The sequence below is a fragment of the Oryctolagus cuniculus genome, chromosome 9, assembly GCF_051225735.1.
Source record: "Oryctolagus cuniculus isolate XC-2025 breed Fujian yellow rabbit chromosome 9, ASM5122573v1, whole genome shotgun sequence".
Classification (NCBI taxonomy): domain Eukaryota; kingdom Metazoa; phylum Chordata; class Mammalia; order Lagomorpha; family Leporidae; genus Oryctolagus; species Oryctolagus cuniculus.
In genome coordinates this window covers 2,182,200-2,203,608 of record NC_142875.1, presented here as the reverse complement: position 1 = coordinate 2,203,608, position 21,409 = coordinate 2,182,200, and the positions used below count along the sequence as shown (strand labels likewise).

At 61.2% G+C, this 21,409-nt stretch overlaps 1 protein-coding gene and 1 long non-coding RNA gene across 7 annotated transcripts in view; both read left to right on the top strand.

Moving 5' to 3' along the window:
• The first annotated feature begins 622 nt into the window (after positions 1–622).
• Positions 623–21,409, top strand: part of ARHGEF7 (Rho guanine nucleotide exchange factor 7) — a 171,224-nt gene continuing 150,437 nt past the window's right edge. For 4 of the 6 annotated variants that reach the window (XM_089303386.1, XM_089303385.1, XM_089303389.1 and 1 more), the window contains exon 1: positions 674–996. In XM_089303386.1, the coding sequence (XP_089159512.1) occupies positions 832–996 (165 nt within the window). In that variant the 5' untranslated portion in view covers positions 674–831. Of the gene's footprint in view, positions 997–21,409 lie in introns of all 6 variants that reach the window. The other 2 variants (XM_089303387.1, XM_070048561.2) reach the window with 2 other exon arrangements.
• On the top strand, positions 12,758–14,518 carry LOC149124493 (uncharacterized). Its single transcript, XR_016212668.1, has 2 exons — positions 12,758–13,721; positions 14,294–14,518. It is a non-coding gene; the product is annotated as an uncharacterized LOC149124493 (long non-coding RNA).

The following is a 21,409-nucleotide window of genomic DNA, read 5'->3' as shown; positions in this document are numbered from 1 at the left end:
TCTGCCTTCGCGACCCCGGAGGTCGGCGCCGCGCGGGGCCCGGAGCCCCCGCAGGAGCGCGAGTAGCGCCCCGGGCGGCCTGGGTGCCGCAGCCGCAGCCCTGGAGCGTCTGCGCCCCGTCCTTGCTGGCTGGAGTGCCAGGGCGCGGGCGCTCTGAGTGTGGCAGAACGGAAGGGCGCATCCTGCCAGCGAATACACCGACCAGGGCTGCGGGCCCCCAGGACGCGAGTGGGTGGGCGCGGGGCCGGGCGCTGCGCAGGTGGGCGCGGGGAGGCCGGGCCGTGCCGCCCTCGCCCCGACACCGGCGCCTGCTGGCCCCCAGCCCCGCCGCCCTCGCCCCGACCCCGCCGCCCTCGCCCCGACCCCGCCACCTGCGCGCCCCCGGTTCCACCGCCCTAGTCCGGGCCCCGCACTCCTCACTTCTGCTTTCCCGCCGCCCTGGGCCCCTGCCACGGGCCCTCGGCCCCCGGCCCGTGCGCCCCGCAGAGGCTGCGCAGGGCGCGGCGCGGGCGCGGGGCGGCGCGGGCGGCGGCGGCCGCGTCTTTCTTCTCCCGGCGGTGATGTCATCGGGCGACGGCGGCCGCGGCCGGGGGGCGGCGGCGGGGGCGGCGCCGGGCGCCCGCGGGTCCCTGCGCGGCTGCCGGGGAGGCGCCTGACCGCGAGCCGGGGCCGGAGCGCGCGCGGGGGCGCGAGCCGAGCGGGACCCGCGGGGCCGCGCGCGGGCTCCATGGGCGCGGAGGCGGCGGGGGCGGGGGCGGCCGCGGGCCGGGCCGCCGCTCCGAGGTGAAGGCGCGCGCGGCGCCCCCCCGCGCCCTGCGGAGCGCCGCAGCGATGAATTCGGCCGAGCAGACCGTTACGTGGCTCATCACCCTGGGCGTGCTCGAGTCGCCCAAGAAAACCATCTCGGACCCGGAGGGCTTTCTGCAGGCGTCGCTGAAGGATGGGGTGGTCCTGTGCCGGCTGCTGGAGCGCCTGCTGCCCGGGACCATCGAGAAAGTAAGCGCCGCCGCCGGCGCCCGGCCCCGGCCCGGCCCGGCCCCGGCCCGGACGCCCGGGATGCGCGCGGGGGCACCTGGCGCGCGCCGGCTCGGGGCCCGCGCGCCCTCCTTTGTGCGCGGACCGGGCGGGCGCGGGAGCTGGGGGCGCCATTGTGTGCGGGGCGGCGGGGAGGGGGCGCGGGCCGGGGGCGTCCTGCGCGCGGCGGCCGCCGGCGTCCGCTCCGCGCTGGCGTTCGGGCGCTCTCGCTGCCCGGGGGGCTCGGCGTCGGCCCCTGGCTGCGACCTGCGGGGGGCGAGCTCCCGTGGCTTTGTCCGCGGTGCGTTTCCGCAGCTGCGGGCGCGGGTCGCGGTGAGTCCCGCGGCTTGTGTGAGCTGCTGCGTTTCAGGTTCAGGTTCATCCCGGGGCGGGGCGGACGCCGCCTCCAGCGCCGGGGGTCCGGGCGGCTCCGCGAGCGCATCCGAGTTGGTGTTGGTCTCCCGCGAGCAGCTGGCCGGGGCCCGGGGCCGGGGCCGGGGCTGGGGCCCGCAGGAGCGCTCTCCCCACGACCCGTCCCTGCGTGCAGGCAGCTGGCGTCCTGGCTCCGGCGTTCTGGGTTTTGGCGAAACGGAGGCGCACCGAAATTCGGCAGAGCGATCTCGTTTCTAGGGGCGGCCTCTGGCCCCCCGCGGGCTGGCGGACGCTTTGGGGAGAATAAAATGTTAATTAGGCGACTTGCAGAAGTAGAAGGCTGGCTCTTCTAAGTTTGCGCGTGTTCTGGTGCTACATTTAAAATTAGGTCACAAACCATTTTATGAGGGAGGGATTCTGCAAGCTGACCACTCTCGGGTTTTTTATTTTTATTTTTTGATTTTGGAACGGATTGCTGAAAGCGGCAGACGCATTGTGGAAGCGACAGCTGCCCGCCAGCCGGCGGAGTAGACTTGCTTGTTCTGAAAGAACCGGAAGTCACGGTGAGACCTGGGTTCTGGATGGGCTCAGGAGCCTGTCACCTCCAGGGCCCTCGGGAGCCGGTGCTGGGAGCGACAGACAGGTGTCGGAGGCACCGAGACGCGCGCCCAGTGCCCCAGAACAGGCTCTGGGGGACGCAGCCCGGGCTGCGAGCAAGCAAAAACTTCCTGGGCCGCGCCAATGGACACGTGCCGGTCAGGCCGTGTGGTGTCTGGCGCGTTAGCTGTCTTGGCGTGGACGCCGGACCTCTGCAGCCGGGTCACCCCTAGAACAGGAAGTGGGCAGAGTAGGCCCAGCCCCAGCCGCCCGCCTGCAACTCTGGTCCTGTGGAAACGCCCTGGGCCCGGGCCGCTCCATCACGCACAGCCTGTGGCCGCCGTGGTCCGTGCCCTGTGGCTCAGGGGTAGGTTTTGGGGGGTGAAAGGCTGGCTGTCCTCTGCCTCCGAAGTCCTGGCGTCCACAGGTCCCAATTCCTGACGAGCGTTCCCCCTGTGAGCATTTGCGTGCCTACCGAGTAACAGACGCCACGCACACGCCTGCCGTGTGGCAGCGCGGTCCCGGGATCTCTCTCCTGACCAAGGAGCCTGCGGGAACCTGGTGGAGCCTCTGCGTGGGACTGAAAGGTCTTCCGGGGACCTGGCTGCCCCCCGACGCACCCCACCCAGGGCCAGGGGAGAGCGAGTCGCTTGGCGCTTCCTGCTTGCAGATTTGCGACTCGCATTTGGCCCGAGACTGGCCGTCGGCACAGGACCGAGAGGCTTCCCACACGCCTCTTATTAAGAACACATGTCCTGATGTGTTTCTCAGCTGGGAAAAGGGTGAAAGAGTGGGGAGGGTGTTGCTTGCATTCCAGACTGTTCTTTGAGGGGCACGTTGGCTCTGGGGTCCTCGCGGGGGGCTGCTGCGTTTCTTTTCGGGCGGGAAGTTAGAGGGAGTTGGAAACTCGATGTGAGCAGTGTTCGCCTTGCTGCCAGCGGTGCCGTGGCGAGAAGAGGGGGGGCCCAGGCGCGTCCCCAGCCTTCGCGTCCGAGGGTCCGCTCGGGTCGTCTGCAGTAGGCACTGCGCGGTGGTGGCGAGTCGCTCCTCTGACCAGCCAGGGGCGCCCAAGCCCTGGTCGCGCTGCCCTCGCTTTAGCCGTCACTAGGTGATGTGGTCCAAGGAGGTGAAGTTGGGACACAGACTTTTCCGAGGGTGGAAAATGACTGAGATGTGAGCGGAACCCAGGGTCTGCCTGCACGTGGCTTGTGAGTGCAGCAGGTGCAGTACCACGAGGGACCCGGGCACTTGGTTCTTTCTGTGTCCCGGCCACGCCTGTGATCCACGCGACCTGGAACTGTGCCGTCCGTGGTACACCACTCTGCAGGATGCCCCGGGGGTGCGCCTCGTCCCCCAGTCTGCGGGCAGAAGGCTGAGGTCAAGGTGTTGACCCGCCTGTGCTCCCCTGCAGGCGCTGGGGGAGGGTCTGTGCCAGGCGCACTGAGCTCTGCAGCCCCCTGGCGGGTGGTGACCCAGCCCCCGCCTTCCCAGGACGTCCTCTGGCAGCCCCTCTTCTGATCAGGACCCCTGAGGTCCTGGGTCAGGGCCGCACCCCAGCGTGGCCTCAGCTGCTTGCGTCTGCAGTGACCCCATTCCCAGACGAGGCCACCTGCTGAGGTGCTGGGGTTAGGACTTCCTGTGAATTTAGGGAGGGGGCAGGGGCGGGATTCAGCCCACACCTGGTCGCGGGGTGCACTGGCCTGGGTGGACATCCTCAGCACTCAGTACTCACCCGCCTGCGTGCTGGCTGGTGCAGGGGAGACAGGACACGCAGTACCAGGTCCTCAGGACGTCGGTGCGGGGGGAACTCGCAAGCCGCGGGGTGGGAGAGAGCCCGAGAGCAAGGAGGGGTGGGAGCTGGTGACTTCCAGAGCTGCGGTCGCGCCAGCAGCCCCAGGTCATCCGCCGGGGGTCAGGGACAAGAAGAGGCTGCTTCCCCACCAGTGCTGCCTTCGCCCCCTCTCGGTCTTGGGATGTGGGGGCTGCAGGATTCCCAGCTCTGGGACTGAAGTCTCCGTGGCCGCGGGCCGACGCTGGGCGCGCTCGGTGTTGGGAATGTGCCCCTGGCCCTGGGGACCTGGCACTGTCGCGGCCGCGCCCTGCGGCTGTCCCGCGCTCGTGGCTGCGTGGAGGAACTGCTCACCAGGTTCCAGACCAGGCCGTCTGCAGACTGGACTTTCAGGGAGCTCAGCTTGAACCCTGCAGATGGAGTGTGGGGCTCCGGAGTCTTCTCACCAGCCCTCCCACCAGGGTTCCAGAGCGGGCCATGTTCCGACAGTTCCTCCGGGGACCTCAGCGTCAAGTCTCGGCCCTGAGTGAGCGGGACCCTGCCGCGGCCCCTGCCGACTCGTGCACCATGAAGCGGTTAGGATTGAAATCCGGAACCTCTGCCGAGCGCCGGCTGGAGCCGCTGAAGCGTTAGCGTCGGCGTCGCAGTCACGCACGTGCCCAGCTCACGCACGGGGAACGCACCGGCACGTGGACACGTTTGCACACACACGGCTCCCTGAGGGTGCGGAGGGCCTGGGCGGCGGCTCTGCGTACGGCGGGTGCTGTCCGAGGCCCGGGCCCTCGTTCTGTTGATGCGGGTGAACCGCCTGGAGTCCTGCCTGGAGCGCTGCGGCCGCTTTTCTCTTTCCTTTAAGAAAATGTGTCTGCCCGGAGTCGCTGCTACCACGCTAGCGTCCTTCACAAACGCCCGGCTCGTTCCTGATGTCCCTTTGGCTGGCGAGGGTGCTGGGGCCTGAGCATGCCTGCCCAGGCCGCCCGGCTGCACGTGCAGGCCGCTGCGTGCAGGCCGCTGTGTGCAGGCCGCTGTGTGCAGGCCGTTGTGTGCAGGCCACTGTGTGCAGGCCACTGTGTGCAGGCCTCTGCGTGCAGGCCGCTGCGTGCAGGCCGCTGCGTGCAGGCTGCTGTGTGCAGGCCGCTGTGTGCAGGCCTCTGTGTGCAGGCCGCTGTATGCAGGCAGTTGTGTGCAGGCCGCTGTGTGCAGGCCGCTGTGTGCAGGCAGTTGTGTGTAGGCCGCTGTGTGCAGGCCTCTGTGTGCAGGCTGCTGTGTGCAGGCCACTGCGTGCAGGCCGCTGTGTGCAGGCCGCTGCGTGCAGGCCGCTGTGTGCAGGCAGTTGTGTGTAGGCCGCTGTGTGCAGGCGGCTGCGTACAGGCCGCTGTGTGCAGGCCTCTGTGTGCAGGCCTCTGTGTGCAGGCCGCTGCGTGCTGCGCAGACTTGGTGGTCCCTGCGCTCAGGAATTTACGAGCCAGAGGCCAGCAGTGTGAGTGAGCACCCAGACACAGAGCAGACTGTGGTGTGCAGGGTGGGCACGGCGGGGGTCACAGGGTGGGGGAAGGGGCTGGCGGCAGGGCCCCCAGGGGGCACAGGCCCCTGCCGGGGCTCCCGCCCTCTCTCCTGGCTCTGACTCCGGGTTTCCTGTGTCAGGAGCCAGAGTGACACACACCCCTCCGTGGGTAACGAACCTTTTAGACGGAAGTGCGCGTGCGCGGTTCTCCCACTGGCGGCCGTGGAATGCTGGCGCGGCTGGGAAGAGCTGGGCTGAGCTGTGAGGCTGCTGGCGGCGATGCGTGAGCCTGGGGCTTGGCATCCCCTGCCAGCTGGAGTTTGCCCTGCCCTGTCACTGCAGGTGGGAGGCAGCAGGTGCACAGCTGTGCCCTGCGAGACGCCAGGGCCTGCGACTGCCGGTGCTCCGGCAGGCAGGCCTGGGCTCCCTGCTGTCATTTGCTATGTGACTTGGGGGTCCCTGCTGGCAGGAGTGGCTGCTGGGGGTAGTCGGGTGGTTCAGGGCCAACGGGTGGACGTCCCAGGGGCCAGAGCCTTTGTGAGCAGGACGTGATGGCTCCTACCGCTTGGATAGGCAGCTTTGCCCACCCTGTCCAGAAACCCGAATCCAGAATTTGAACCTCAGAGCTGCCCGGATCCAGGAATACGTCGGGGGCACTTTTACAGCTCTGGGGGCCGGCAGCCCCTCCCCCGAAACAACGCGCTGTCTGGGCTGTGGAACCATGGTTGCAGCCAGGGCGGCTGGTCAGGGCCAGGTCTCGGCAGCTGCTCAGCGCGCAGCTGCTGCCCGGGAGGCCGGGGCCGGAGCCCAGGGACTCGGGTTTCACTTGTATACAGTTTCATGCAGGAGACAGGCCCGGAGTCACAGATGGGAAGTGGGGCCCGGGCTGCCTGTGCCTGGGGCCACCCCCACCCTGCTTCCCAGGTGCATTTCTGACCCCTCTCTGGCCCCACCCTCGGTCTACACAGCATTTCTGACTGTCCCTGCCCTCCGTCTACACAGTGAGGGCTGCGTTTCTGTCCCTCCCTCCGTCTATACAGTGAGGGCTGCATTTCTGTCCCTGCCCTCCGTCTACACAGTGAGGGCTGCATTTCTGTCCTGCCCTCAGTCTACACAGTGAGGGCTGCGTTTGTGTCCTGCCCTCCGTCTACACAGTGAGGGCTGCGTTTCTGTTCCACCCTCCGTCTACACAGCGAGGCTGCGTTTCTGTCCCTGCCCTCTGTCTACACAGCGAGGCTGCGTTTCTGTCCCTGCCCTCTGTCTACACAGCCAGGCTGCGTTTCTGACTTCTTGCTCCGTCTTCGGGTCTGTGCAGTGCTTCTCGGAACCTGTGTGTTGTAGCACTAGCTGGGAACTTGGGGCTTTCTGAGCCCGACTGGCAGCGCTCAGCCGGTCTGTGCGGTGTTGCTGGAGCCCAGAGGACCGGGGCGGCTGCAGGTGTTCGTGTGTAGAGCTCACGTCAAACACCGTCATTCCCATTTGTTTAAGTGTAACCAGGGCAGGGCTGGTGCTGTGGCCTGGTGGGTAAAGCCGCTGCCTGCAGTGCCGGCCTCCCACACAGGCACCAGTTCAGGTCCCAGCTGCTCACTGCTGACCCAGCCCCCTGCTAGTGCACTGGGAAAGCAGCAGAGGACGGCCCAGATTCTTGAGCCCCTGCCACCCACGTGGGAGATGTGGAAGAAGCTCCCGGCTCCTGGCTTTGGCCTGGCCCAGCCCTGGCCACGTGGCCATCTGGGGAGTGAGCCAGCGGATGGAAGCTCTTCTCTTTCTCCCTCTCTCTCTGTAACTGACTTTCAAAATACACAAATTGTTAAAAATGTAATTTTTACTGGTGCAGTTACTGTGTGGAGCTAGCGAGCCGCTGGGTGCCCACAGAAACCCAGGCACAGCCACGCACGTGGTCCGTTCTGGGGCCTTCCGTGGGGTGTGTCTGTGGTCTCCGGTGAAGGAGGGCGCAGGCCTCCAGCCCAGACTGTGCAGGTGTCCGAGACAAGGCAGTGCAGATGGCTGGGCACGCTGCACCCTGCGCAGCCGCGGAGAGCCGTGCACACTGGGTCCGAGTGGCTGGTGCTTCCGGGACTCCGGGAGGCGGCCCCCGGCAATGATGCACAAACCAGCCTCGGAGGATGTGGTGCACGGGCCCAGGGCTCCGGCCACAGCTTCCCCGTGGAGAGCTAGCGTCCCGGTTCTCCCTTCTTTCTGTCTTTTTAAAATATTTATCTATTTATTCAAAAGGCAGAGGTACAGAGAGAGAGGTCTTCCACCTGCTGGTTCACTCCCCAGATGGCTGCAATGACCAGGCTGGGCCAGGCTGAAGCCAGGAGCCAGGAGCTCCATCCGGGTCTCCCACGTGGGTGCCGGGGCCCAAGCACTCGGGCCGTCTTCTGCTTTCCCAGGTGCATTAGTTGGGAGCTGGGTCAGTGGTGGGGCATCCGGGACTCACACTGTGCTCCCACGTGGAATGCCGGCACCGTGAGTGTGGCTTAACCCACTGCCCCACAGCGCCGGGCCCTGTCCTCCCTCCTGGAATCTGCACTGGCCTTGACCTGTTGGAGCTATCGGACTAGGACGGGACAGCTCTGTGCTTGCTCCTCACCTGGGCCCCAGGGGCCTTCGCCTGCGTCCACGCTGTCAGAGCCTCCCCGCCATGAGGACAGACCCAGGCCTGGAGGCTGGCGGTCCGTGGCCACACAGGGGACGGCTCAGTGGCCCCTGTCTGGGTGGTCCTGGACCCACCTGTGCCAGACGCTGGACTGAGCCAGCCAGTGTCGGCAGGTACCCACCGAGCCCCCCTGGGACTTCCCTGAGTGTGCCGCTGAGGTCGTGTGGTTTGTCACCGTGGCCAGAGATGACAGGTACACAGGGACACGCGGCCCTCAGCCAGGGGACATGCGGATGCACTCAGACACAGGGGACCTGGTGCACTTGGGTCCCTCACTCCTGAAACACGCACTCGTCCCCTCCCCAGGTCCCCTCTCCTCCGTGTCTGGCAGTGCCGTTAGGACTTGGCAGAGGCGAGGTCTGCGCGGTGCCCCCTGCTCCAAGGACTGTGGCTTCGGCAGCTCTGCACCCGGCCGGTGGGCATCTCGAGCGGCCTCCCACAGGCTCACCTGTACCTGTTCTGCTTTTTAAAAACATTTCCAGGGCCGGCGCTGTGGCACAGCGGGTAAAGCCTCCTGCAATGCCGGCATCCCATATGGGCACTGGTTCGAGTCCTGGCTGCTCCTCTTCCGATCCAGCTCTCTGCTGTGGCCTGGGAAAGCAGCAGAAGGCGGCCCAAGTGCTTGGGCCCCTGCCCCCTCATGGGAGACCTGGAAGGAGCTCCTGGCCTCAGATCAGCCCAGCTCTGGTGTTGTGGTCATTTGGGGAGTGACCCAGCGGACAGAAGACCTCTGTCTCTCTCCCTGGCTCTGCCTCTGCCTCTCTGTAACTCTGCCTTTCAAATAAACAAATCTTTTAGAAACCGAACGTCTCCTTGACTCTCTCTTCCTCGCTTTCTGCTGGAGCTCCATTTGGACTGTCTGGCCGCGGTTTCTCACTGCTGGCGCTCTCCCTGTCTCGGTCCCTCCTGGATTCCGCCCTGCTCTGCGGCTCCCGGGGGGCGCCCCTCACTGCGTCCCGGAAGGGACTCCTCCTCCCCTGCCGTGTCTCTCTTTCCTCTGAGTTCTCTTTGGAATTTATTCCCCAGCTCTGGGACGTTACTCAGGTATCCAGGGTCTTTCAAGAGTGAGGCTGGCGAAGGGCCTGGGGGTGCGGGTCGGGGCGCACCGAGGGGCGGGGCTGTGGGGCGCTCTCCGTCCAGAGACAGCTGCTTGGCTTGTGCTCTGGTAGTGCAGGTTTCCCTGCCACCCTTGACCCTTGACCTTTGACCCTTGTCCCCGCCTGTGCACCCCACGTGCTGGGCCTCTGTTTCCCTTCTAGAATCTGCCTCAGACTCTGGCCGGGGCGGCCGGGTGCGGCGGGGCCTGCATCTCGCTGCTGCCCCTCACCTCACCTGGGTCCTGACCGCACCTGGAGGCCTGGGGCTCAGGTGCCATCCGGGTTTGTGAAAGATGACACGTGCCTTCACGTTTCCTCTTCTCTCTGATGTTCTAGTGGGAGTTTTCAAGAAATAATTTTTTAAAAGATGTGTTTATTTATTTGGAAGGCAGAGTTACAGAGAGGTGGAGGCAGAGGGAGAGAGAGAGAGAGGTCTTCCACCCACTGGTCCACTCCCCAGATGGCCACAACAGCCAGGGCTGAGCTGATTCCGAAGCCAGGAGCCACGAGCTTCCTCCAGGTCTCCCACGTGGGAGTAGGGGCCGAGGACTTGGGCCACCTTCTACTGCCTTCCAGGCCACAGCTGAGAGCTGGATCGGAAGTGGAGCGGCCGGGACTCGAACTGGAGCCCGTGTGGGATGCCAGCCCTGTGGGTGGCAGCTTTACCTACTACGTAAGGCACTGGCCCCAATAAATAATTTTTTAAAGGTTTATTTGTTTGTTTGAAAGGTACAGTGCCAGAGATGGGAGATGGGAGATGGGAGTTGGAAGATGGGAGTTGGGAGATGGGAGATGGGAGATGGGAGATGGGAGAGAGGGAGGGGGAGGGGGAGAGGAGGGGGAGGGGGAGGGGGAGAGGAGGGGGAGGGGGAGGGGGAGGGGGAGGGGAGGGGGAGGGGGAGGGGGAGGGAGAGACTCTCCATCTGCCAGTTCACTGCCCACAGGCCGCAGTGGCTGGGGCGGGGCCGGGATGAAGCCGGGAGCCAGGAGCCCTCCTGGTCTCCCTCGGGGCGGCAGGGCCAGCGCTCGGGCCTGTCTCTGAGACTGCCAGGTGCATCTGCAGGGAGCTGGGGGCTTGAGCTGGCACTCCAGGATGGGATGCGGGCACCCAGATGGCGGCCTCACCTGTGCCACGCGAGGCCCGGGCTGGAGTGATTTAATCTGATTGGGAACTGGAGCCGTGTGTTGCTTAGAGTGACAGATACCACTTCCCATCTCGATTTTCTGTGCGGGGCTTTCCTGTTCCAGTGGTTGAAAGGGCTCTGGTTTTCTGGTGGTATTTTGTGTGTACGTTAATCGTCACACACCGAGGAGCGGTGCGGGGCCCGCCTGTTCTCCAAGGAAGCCACGTGTGATTCAGAACCCCTAGACGCGTCTGTCAAACACCGAGCCCCTTCCGGTCCCTGGGAACTTGCCTTGGGCTAACGTGGGAACGCACAGCTGCAGGTTTGTTTGGGGTGTGCGTGGTTTCCTGCTGCGAAGTCGGTTGGGACAGGCTGATTTTTGTTAGCAACCCCTTCCTGGAGATGGTTCTGTTCTGGGTTATTTGTTGATGCCTCCCTCGGTTCTCAGGGCCAACACCACGCGTCCACGCTAAGGCGCTTGACCACCAATTTCCTGCCGGCAAATCTTTAAGTTCGGGAGACACTTCTAAGTCTATCGCAAAACGTCCGGAAGTCTTTTCTCGGGAACTCGGATTTTCTCAACAAGCCTGTTGCTTCCTGAGCACGCTCCCAGTGGTGGGCCCTGTCATTCCAGGGGTGCTGGGTGACGCTGGCCCGAGTCCCCGGCCTCTATGGAGGGCTGTGTGGGGGGAGGGAGAGGCCGCCTGCACTCGGGGACCGGCCCCACGCCCTTGCTTCTGCTGATGTCACTGCCCGTCCTGGGGGCGAGGAGCCCGCCCAACGCTCCTTCCGTGGCCCCGAGGAGCCTGTGCAGCGCCCCCTGTCTGTGGCCCCGGGGAGCCCGCCGAGACCCCTGTCTGTGGCCCCCCCGGGGAGCCCGCCGAGACCCCAGGCGTCAGGAGATCCTGGCCCTGGCCGCCAGTCTTCCCGATGGAAGCAACTTCTGTGCTTGCTGTCGGTGGTTAGTGCATTTTCGTTTTGTCTATAAATAGCGCACGGTCACATTCTCTACAGACTTATGGCAAAGGGGAAACCGGCAGAAAGTGGCACAGAGACCACACCTGGATGTGACAAGGGACCAGAACTGAGGGTCATCGGGCGCTCTCCATGAGTGACAAACGGAGCGAAACGTCGTTCGGCGTCCAACAGGGAAGCAGGACAGCGGGAGAAAATATTTACGCTCTTCATTGGACGAGAAATTGATATTCAGAACGTACGAGAAGCTCAACTCAACGGCAAACCCCAAAGAATCCAATTCAGTGCAAGTGATCACACAGATGCCTCTCAGAAGCCAGCAGGCTTGAGCCGGCGCCGTGGCTCAATAGGCTAATCCTCCACCTTGCGGCGCCGGCACACCGGGTTCTAGTCCCGGTTGGGGCGCCGGATTCTGTCCCGGTTGCCCCTCTTCCAGGCCAGCTCTCTGCTATGGCCAGGGAGTGCAGTGGAGGATGGCCCAAGTGCTTGGGCCCTGCACCCCATGGGAGACCAGGAAAAGCACCTGGCTCCTGGCTCCTGCCAGGATCAGCGCGGTGCGCCGGCTGCAGCGGCGGCCATTGGAGGGTGAACCAACGGCAAAGGAAGACCTTTCTCTCTCTGTCTCTCTCTCTCTCACTGTCCACTCTGCCTGTCAAAAAAAAAAAAAAAAAAAAAAAGAAGCCAGCAGGCATGTGAGGACCTGTCAGCACCGCCAGCCGTCAGAGCACACGTCCTCTCCCCCCGTCAGACTGCTGGTATCAGAAAGTCAAGAAACAGCGAGCGCTGGCCAGTGAGCGGAGGAGGGGACACTTGGCGTCAGCACAGCTGCTGTGGGAAACAGGATGAAGATTCCTGAAACAACTAAAAATAGAGCCACCGCTGGACGCAGCGGTCCCGCTGCTGGGTGTGCGTGCAGGGACACGCGATCATTAGAGCAAAGAGGTTCTTGCACCGCTCACATAGCCGAGAAATGGAGTCAGCCTAGAAGTCAGCCCACAGATGATGGAGCCGGAGTGGCGGGGGGCTCCACGCACAGATGATGGAGACAGGGAGGGGGTTCCACGTGCAGATGATGGAGACGGGGGGGGGGCTCCACTCGCAGATGATGGAGACGGGGGGGGGGCTCCATGCGCAGATGATGGAGATGGGGGAGGGGCTCCACTCGCAGATGATGGAGACGGGGGGGCTCCACTCGCAGATGATGGAGACGGGGGGCTCCACGTGCAGATGATGGAGACGGGGGAGGGGCTCCGCATGCAGATGCTGGAGATGGGGGGGGCTCCGCATGCAGATGATGGGGATGGGGGAGGGGGTTCCACGTGCAGATGATGGAGACGGGGGGGGCTCCATGCGCAGATGATGGAGATGGGGGAGGGGCTCCACGTGCAGATGATGGAGTCGGGGGGGGATCCACTCGCAGATGATGGAGACGGGGGGGCTCCACTCGCAGATGCTGGAGACAGGGGGGGCTCCACATGCAGATGCTGGAGACAGGGGGGGCTCCACATGCAGATGATGGGGATGGGGGAGGGGGTTCCACATGCAGATGATGGAGACGGGGGGGCTCCATGTGCAGATGATGGAGACGGGGGGGCTCCATGTGCAGATGATGGAGACGGGGACCTCCCTGTGCAGTGGATGCGTGTGACCAAGCCGTACAAAGGGTGAAATGTGCCATTTGCAGCAACGTGGTTGGAACTGCAGACATCAGGCTAAGTGTGGTCAGCAGGCGCAGGGAGACGTATATGCGTTCTTGCTCAGAGGTGGGAGCGATGATTGGAAGCTGGCAGGGTGGTGATGGGGACAAGGGTGGATGGAGCTTGGCCAGCAGGTGGCAAAACAGTGGAGAGAAGGGACGCCTTCGAGAACTCCACGGGCGGTCAGCGAGGCACTGGGGCCCCCACCGGTAACATAAGGCCCGGCGAGGGAGGCGTCAGTGGTCTGATCTGATCTGTGCGCCTTGTGTGCATGTACGGAACCATCACACTGCACTCCAGCAATGTGTATGATTACTCTTTTTTAAATTTTTTTTTATTTTTTGACAGGCAGAGTGGACAGTGAGAGAGAGAGACAGAGAGAAAGGTCTTCCTTTGCCGTTGGTCCACCCTCCAATGGCTGCCGCAGCCGGCGCGCTGCAGCTGGTGCACTGCGCTGATCCAATGGCAGGAGCCAGGTACTTCTCCTGGTCTCCCATGGGGTGCAGGGCCCAAGCACCTGGGCCATCCTCCACTGCACCCCAGCAATGTGTATGACTACTCTTAATAAAAATTCCACAGGAAAATGCTGAAGGAGCCGGCAGCGCCAGCTAAGCTGTTGGGCGCTTCACGCTGAGCACACGTGCTGCTCTGTTATCCACTGTACCTGAAGCAGTGATTAAAGGGGCGCACACGTTCACTCCCGGCCTCTCTGAGCAGTGCGTTCCCTGGGGGCGCGGCCGAGGAGCTGCCCGTCTGCGGGCCGGCCGTGGCTCTGCAGAGCGGCTGTTGGTGACCTGTGGGGGCAGACGGGACTCAACCGCAAACACTGACTTGTCTGTAGTGCAGCGTCCGCCGCGAGAAACGAGAAAACTGACCCACTCAGGCTCAACGTAAGTAGCAGGAGAGAGAGACCACCAAAGACAGAATGGAAACCAGAGACGTAGGGAACAAGATGGTTTGGGAAAACCGACAAAACCCAAACCAGTAAAACTGACGGTGGCCTGTCAGGGGGGAGGGGGAGAGAGGCCTCGGGGAGGCGGCACTGCCGCTGTGCCCTGTCGGAGGACGGGAGGATGTGACAGACACCCCTCCCCCGATGTGCCCTCCGACTCGGGTGAAAGGGACAACTTCCTGGGAGGTGCTGACTCCCCAGCAACCCCAGGAAGAAACCCGTAGCCAGCATGGACACCGACATTCTACAGAGTCTTCTAGAACAGTGAAAATGACGTCAGTGCATCCCAGCTCCACCTCTGAGGTCAGCGCTATCCTGAAAACAAAACCCAACACAGTCATCACACAAGTGAGGCTGTGGCACAGGAGAATGACCCTCATGGACATAGCTGTAGCCCTGAAAACATGGCAGGGGCCGGCGCTGTGGCGTGGAGGGCTAAGCCTCTGCCTGCAGCACCGGTATCCCATATGGATGCCAGTTCAAGTCTCAGCTGCTCCTCTTCCCATCCAGCTCTCTGCTGTGGCCTGGGAAAGCAGTAGAAGATGGCCCAAGTCCTTGGGCCCCGGCACCCGTGTGGGAGACCAGGAAGAAGCCCCTGGCTCCTGGCTTTGGATCAGCACAGCTCCAGCCGCTGTGTCCATGTGGGGAGTGAACCAGCAGATGGAAGACGTGTCTCTCTCTCTCTCTCTAACTCTACCTCTCAAATAAGTAAATAAATGCATCTTAGAACAAACACACACCGTGGCAAGTCAGAATGAGCCCTGTGTGAAAAGGTAGCCAGGAAACTAAGGGTGGTTTGACATCTGAAAACCAGCAGACGTGACGCAGAATGTTGACGCACAGGAGAATGCACAGCACAGTATGGACAGAAACTCACCCCAGGCTGGAGGGAGAAAGCCAGGGGGCCCCTGAAAACCCACCGGCCTCATCCAGCCCAGGGTGAGAGGCCGGGCCTCCCCCAAGGTCAGGAGCACACCAGGGGAGCTGGGGGGGGTGGTGAGAGGCCACGGGCCTCCCCCAAGGTCAGGAGCACACCAGGGGAGCCGGGAGGGGGGGCGAGAGGCCATGTGCCTCCCCCAAGGTCAGGAGCACACCAGGGGAGCCTGGGGGGGGTGAGAGGCTGGGCCTCCCCCAAGGTCAGGAGTACACCAGGGGAGCCGGGGGTGGGGGCGAGAGGCCGGGCCTCCCCCAAGGTCAGGAGCACACCAGGGGAGCTGGGTGGGGGGTGGCGAGAGGCCACGGGCCTCCCCCAAGGTCAGGAGCACACCAGGGGAGCTGGGAGGGGGGGCGAGAGGCCATGTGTCTCCCCCAAGGTCAGGAGCACACCAGGGGAGCCGGGGGGGGGGTGAGAGGCCGGGCCTCCCCCAAGGTCAGGAGCACACCAGGGGAGCTTGGGGTGGGGGCGAGAGGCCACGGGCCTCCCCCAAGGTCAGGAGCACACCAGGGACACCAGGGGAGCCGGCGCTGCCTGTTCTGTTCGGCCTTGAGCTGGAATCTGAGTTGGTCCAGGCAGAGGAGAAAGAAGCTGCAGGTGTCTGGATTAGAAAGGAAGAAGCAAGACTGCTTATTGCGGCCTGCGGGAGAAAACAGGTCGCGGTCTACAAAGCAGCAACGGGAACCAATAAGTGAGTTTACCAGGCTTGCAGGAGAAAAGATTGATCCACAAAAATCAGTTGCATTTCCTCATACTTGGCACCAAATGGTCAGCAGATTAAATTAAAAATAACATTTAAAATAACAAAAAAGAAAGAAGAGTGAAATGCTTATGGATAAACCTAATGAAAGATGAGAAAGGCCTGTGCACTCTACACCAGAGAACCAGCGACACGGAGGAATGTTAATGTTACCTGTTAACACATGGAGACACAAAGCGTTCTGGGTCAGAAGTCTTGCCGTGGTTAAGATGTTAGTTCTTGCCACATTGATCCTTGGATTCAGCAGAATCACAATCAAAATCCAAGAATGTATTTTTGGCAGGGGGAGGTAGAAATTGACAGATGTTTCTAAATTTACATGAAAAGCCGAGGACCCAGAATAGCCGACACAAGTGTGAAAGGGGGAGAGAGTTGGAGGACTTGGTTTCCAGGCCTCTTCTGCAGCTCCAGTAACTGCGGCAGCCCGAGGTGGAGACAGAAATAGATCAAGAGGGCAGGACAGTCCAGAAATAGCCCCACGCGCGCAGACAGCTGCCCGTCCACACGGGCGGGCGCAGGGGCAGGTCACCCGCAGGTGTCGTGATCAGCAAACGGGGCCGGGTCGACGCCCGGCCTGCATTTCAGCCGACACCTGGTACGGCACACAGAAATCAATTCAGAACGAACCTCAGATCCAAATGGAAAACTGTGAATTTTGTGGGAGGAAACATTTGTGACTGTGAACCAGACTTCTTAGGTAGGATGACAAACACTGACCCCTGAAAGAGCTGACGCTGGGCTTAATCAGAGGGAAAGCTCTGTTTTTGGAAAGACGCTGTCCGGAGGAGGGAGCAGGCCATCGGCTGAAAGGAGACTTGCAAACTGCACGTGCGGTCAAGCTCTGGGGTCCAGAATGTAAAAAAGCTCTCAAAACGTGATGATAAGGACTCAATCCAATCTAGAAAAGGGGGCAAATGGTTTAAACAGTGGGCGGAGTCGGAGAACATAGACAGTGTCAGATAAATGAGTGATGAGAAGCCCGGCCTTACCAGTCGGCAGGGAAGTGTAGATCAAGACCACAGTGAGGGGACCGGTGCTGTGGCGTAGTGGGTAAAGCCTCCTCCTTTTTTTTTTATTTTTGGACAGGCAGAGTGGACAGTGAGAGAGAGAGAGAGAGACAGGTCTTCCTTTGCCGTTGGTTCACCCTCCAATGGCCGCCGCGGCCAGCGCGCTGCAGCCGGCGCACCGCGCTGATCCGATGGCAGGAGCCAGGTGCTTCTCCTGGTCTCCCATGGGGTGCAGGGCCCAAGTACTTGGGCCATCCTCCACTGCCTTCCCGGGCCACAGCAGAGAGCTGGCCTGGAAGAGGGGCAACCGGGACAGAATCCGGCACCCCGACCGGGACTAGAACCCAGTGTGCCGGCGCTGCAAGGTGGAGGATTAGCCTAGTGAGCCGCGGCGCCAGCAAACCCTCCTCCTACAGTGCTGACATCCTCTATGGGCGCCGGTTTGAGACCTGGCTGCTCCACTTCCGATCCAGCTCTCTGCCATGGCCTGGGAAAGCAGTGGAAGGTGGACCAAGCCCTTGGGCCCTGCACCTGCATGGGAGACCTGGAAGAAGCTCCAGGCTCCTGGCTTCAGATTGGTGCAGCTCTGGCTGTTGCAGCCAATTGGGGAGTGAACCAGCAGATGGAAGACATTTCTCTCTCTCTCTCTCTCTCTCTCTCTCTCTCTCTCTGCCTCCCCTTCTCTCTGTGTAACTCTGACTTTCAAATAAATAAATACATATATTTTTAAAAGACCACAGTGAGGTACAATGGAGAGATGTGATGATCATTTCCAACGTTGGCGAGTACGTGAAGGAAGCAGAATTGTCCAGCGGCTTCCGAGAGCCATTTGCCAGTTTCTTAAAATAAGAAAGACACCTACCGCCCGTTTCACCCATTTCACTTCGAGGTGTGCGCCCCAGAAACCGGAAATGATGCATCAGAGCAAGCCCTGCACGCGGTGCTGGCGGCAGCTTTACTTGTCACAGCCACACACTGTAGACAAGACAGGTGCTTTGCATCCAGGGATCTGGGACTGTGGTCACGTGAGGGCTGCCTGCCATCAGTGGAGAGGATGAATTTCAAAATTACAGTCAGCGGGGCCGGCGCTGTGGTGTGTCGCTCCCCCTCTTCGTGGAGGAGCAACACTGAACCCTGCGCTGTTCTTTCGTCTGCTCGGCCCTCCCCGGGTTTGCTGCTGGTTCTTCCCGGGTTGGCTACTATCCCTTCCACCTCCGTGGAAGGGCAGTTCCCCCTGCCACATTCCCCACTTCCGCAGGGGAGCGGCACACCGCCGGCCAGCTCTTCTCGGGGGCTGCACAGGTGTTCCTTCAGCTAGATGTTCCCCTTAGATGTTCCTGGTGCATGCCGTCTCTCTCCTCCTTTATAGTCCTCCTCCGCCAATCCCAACTCGGCTGCCCACACGCCGAGTACGCTGTTCTCCTCCAACCAGGAGCAGGTCCTACAGTTCCTTGGTTGAACTGGAGGCAGCTGTGTAGAAGCCTCTTTCTTCTCTCCCAGCGCCATATTGTGGGAGAGCAGATGCATAGAATAAGTCTTAATTCCAGTAACAGTATAGTCCGGGTTGCTCCCCACAGATCCCCCTTTCTTTTTATTTTTTGGCGTTGATACGCGCCTGTCTTCGGTGTCCCGCGGCACACACTCTGCTCTGCTTGCTAGAGTTGCCACAGGTTCTTACAAGTCCTATCAATCAGGCAAACCGAATCCGGGTCCTCTCTTCGCCATGTTGTGAGGAGGTTTTTAGGCGCTGATGCGTGCCTGTGTTCGGTGCCCTGCAGCGCATGCTCTGCTCTGCCTGCAGGGGCTTACAAGCCCTAACAATCAGGCAAACCGAATCCAAGCCTTCTCATTGCCGAATTGTGGGGGAGACTTATTAGTGTTGGTTCGTGCCTATCTTCGGTGACCTGCAGCTCATACTCTGGTCGAGCTGCTTGCTGGTGCTTACCGCCTTAATCAGGCAGACCGAATCCAAGCCTCCTAATTGTTGTATTGTGGGGAAGCCTTACTGATGTTAATTCGTGCCTGTCTTCAGTGACCTGCGGCGCATAAGCTGCTAGCTGCCCGCAGGTGCTCATCGCCTCACTTGATTAGGCAGACCGAATCCAAGCTCTCACAGTGCAGTGTTGTAGGGAGGCCTTTCTATTTCTCTATTTCTCTATCTCCGGGCATTCCTATTTCTCCCATTTTACTTCTATCTTCCAGCATTCCTATTTCTCTCATTTTACTTCTAAACTTCCCGCGGCTTCTCTTATCCCCGCGGTTTCCCGGCGGCGCTCGCCCCGAGGCTGCTTCTCAGCACCTCGCCCCGCAGCAGCTTCCCGGCACCTCGCCCCGCCGGCGGCTTCCCGGCGCCTCGCCCCGCGTTCCCCATCTATTCACGCCCCGTGCTCTCTCTGCACGCAGTGGCTTCCGCGAATGTTTCCGCCACCACCGGCATTCAGTCCAAGTTCCCCGGACTAACCTGGCGAATTTCAACCTGGCGGCCCACGTCTCTGCCTCTGGTTCCAGATCTTCGCCTCTTGCTCCCCGGGGTGACTTGAAGAATTCCAAGGTGGCTTATATCTCCGCCTCGGCCTGCACTCGCGGCTTCATCCTCCCTAACATTTTTCTCTACCCGGTATGTTTCCTTAAGTTTTCTTCCAACAATATTCCTCTCATTTCTCCTGGCTTCTCCCCACAGTCCGTATCCGAGTCCAAGCCTCCTCCAGGTTTCACTTTCGCTTTCAATCTCCTAGCTTCCCCGCCATAGTCCGCATCCGAGTCTATGAAAGCTTTCACTTTCGCTTTCAATCCTAACTTCTTTCCCACAGTCCATATCCGAGTCTATGCCTAGGCTTTCAATAGCTTCTTCTGGCACCTAGGCTCTTTGCTAGTCTCTCTCTCCGGTATTTTCCTGCTTCTTCCCGTTTCTTCCCTCCTAGGTTTCCTATCCGAGCTAGGTTTCCTATCCGAGTCAGGTTTCCTATCCGAGCTAGGTTTCCTAATCCGTCCTAGGTTTTCTATCCGAGTCACGGCACCAATATGTCGCTCCCCCTCTTCATGGAGGAACGACACTAAACCCTGCCTAGGCTTCATATCCGAGTCACGGCACCATTATGTCGCTCCCCCTCTTCGTGGAGGAGCAACACTGAACCCTGCGCTGTTCTTTCGTCTGCTCGGCCCTCCCCGGGTTTGCTGCTGGTTCTTCCCGGGTTGGCTACTATCCCTTCCACCTCCGTGGAAGGGCAGTTCCCCCTGGCCACATTCCCCACTTCCGCAGGGGAGCGGCACACCGCTGGCCGGCTTTCTCGGGGGCTGCACGGGTGTTCCTTCAGCTAGATGTTCCCCATAGATGTTCCCCATAGATGTTCCTGGTGCATGCCGTCTCTCTCCTCCTTTATAGTCCTCCTCCACCAATCCCAACTCTGCTACCCACACGCCGAGCACGCTGCTCTCCTCCAACCAGGAGCAGGTCCTACAGTTCCTTGGTTGAACTGGAGGCAGCTGTGTAGAAGCCTCTTTCTTCTCTCCCAGCGCCATATTGTGGGAGAGCAGATGCATAGAATAAGTCTTAATTCCAGTAACAGTATAGTCCGGGTTGCTCCCCACAGATCCCCCTTTCTTTTTATTTTTTGGCGTTGATACGCGCCTGTCTTCGGTGTCCCGCGGCACACACTCTGCTCTGCTTGCTAGAGTTGCCACAGGTTCTTACAAGTCCTATCAATCAGGCAAACCGAATCCGGGTCCTCTCTTCGCCATGTTGTGAGGAGGTTTTTAGGCGCTGATGCGTGCCTGTGTTCGGTGCCCTGCAGCGCATGCTCTGCTCTGCCTGCAGGGGCTTACAAGCCCTAACAATCAGGCAAACCGAATCCAAGCCTTCTCATTGCCGAATTGTGGGGGAGACTTATTAGTGTTGGTTCGTGCCTATCTTCGGTGACCTGCAGCTCATACTCTGGTCGAGCTGCTTGCTGGTGCTTACCGCCTTAATCAGGCAGACCGAATCCAAGCCTCCTAATTGTTGTATTGTGGGGAAGCCTTACTGATGTTAATTCGTGCCTGTCTTCAGTGACCTGCGGCGCATAAGCTGCTAGCTGCCCGCAGGTGCTCATCGCCTCACTTGATTAGGCAGACCGAATCCAAGCTCTCACAGTGCAGTGTTGTAGGGAGGCCTTTCTATTTCTCTATTTCTCTATCTCCGGGCATTCCTATTTCTCCCATTTTACTTCTATCTTCCAGCATTCCTATTTCTCTCATTTTACTTCTAAACTTCCCGCGGCTTCTCTTATCCCCGCGGTTTCCCGGCGGCGCTCGCCCCGAGGCTGCTTCTCAGCACCTCGCCCCGCAGCAGCTTCCCGGCACCTCGCCCCGCCGGCGGCTTCCCGGCGCCTCGCCCCGCGTTCCCCATCTATTCACGCCCCGTGCTCTCTCTGCACGCAGTGGCTTCCGCGAATGTTTCCGCCACCACCGGCATTCAGTCCAAGTTCCCCGGACTAACCTGGCGAATTTCAACCTGGCGGCCCACGTCTCTGCCTCTGGTTCCAGATCTTCGCCTCTTGCTCCCCGGGGTGACTTGAAGAATTCCAAGGTGGCTTATATCTCCGCCTCGGCCTGCACTCGCGGCTTCATCCTCCCTAACATTTTTCTCTACCCGGTATGTTTCCTTAAGTTTTCTTCCAACAATATTCCTCTCATTTCTCCTGGCTTCTCCCCACAGTCCGTATCCGAGTCCAAGCCTCCTCCAGGTTTCACTTTCGCTTTCAATCTCCTAGCTTCCCCGCCATAGTCCGCATCCGAGTCTATGAAAGCTTTCACTTTCGCTTTCAATCCTAACTTCTTTCCCACAGTCCATATCCGAGTCTATGCCTAGGCTTTCAATAGCTTCTTCTGGCACCTAGGCTCTTTGCTAGTCTCTCTCTCCGGTATTTTCCTGCTTCTTCCCGTTTCTT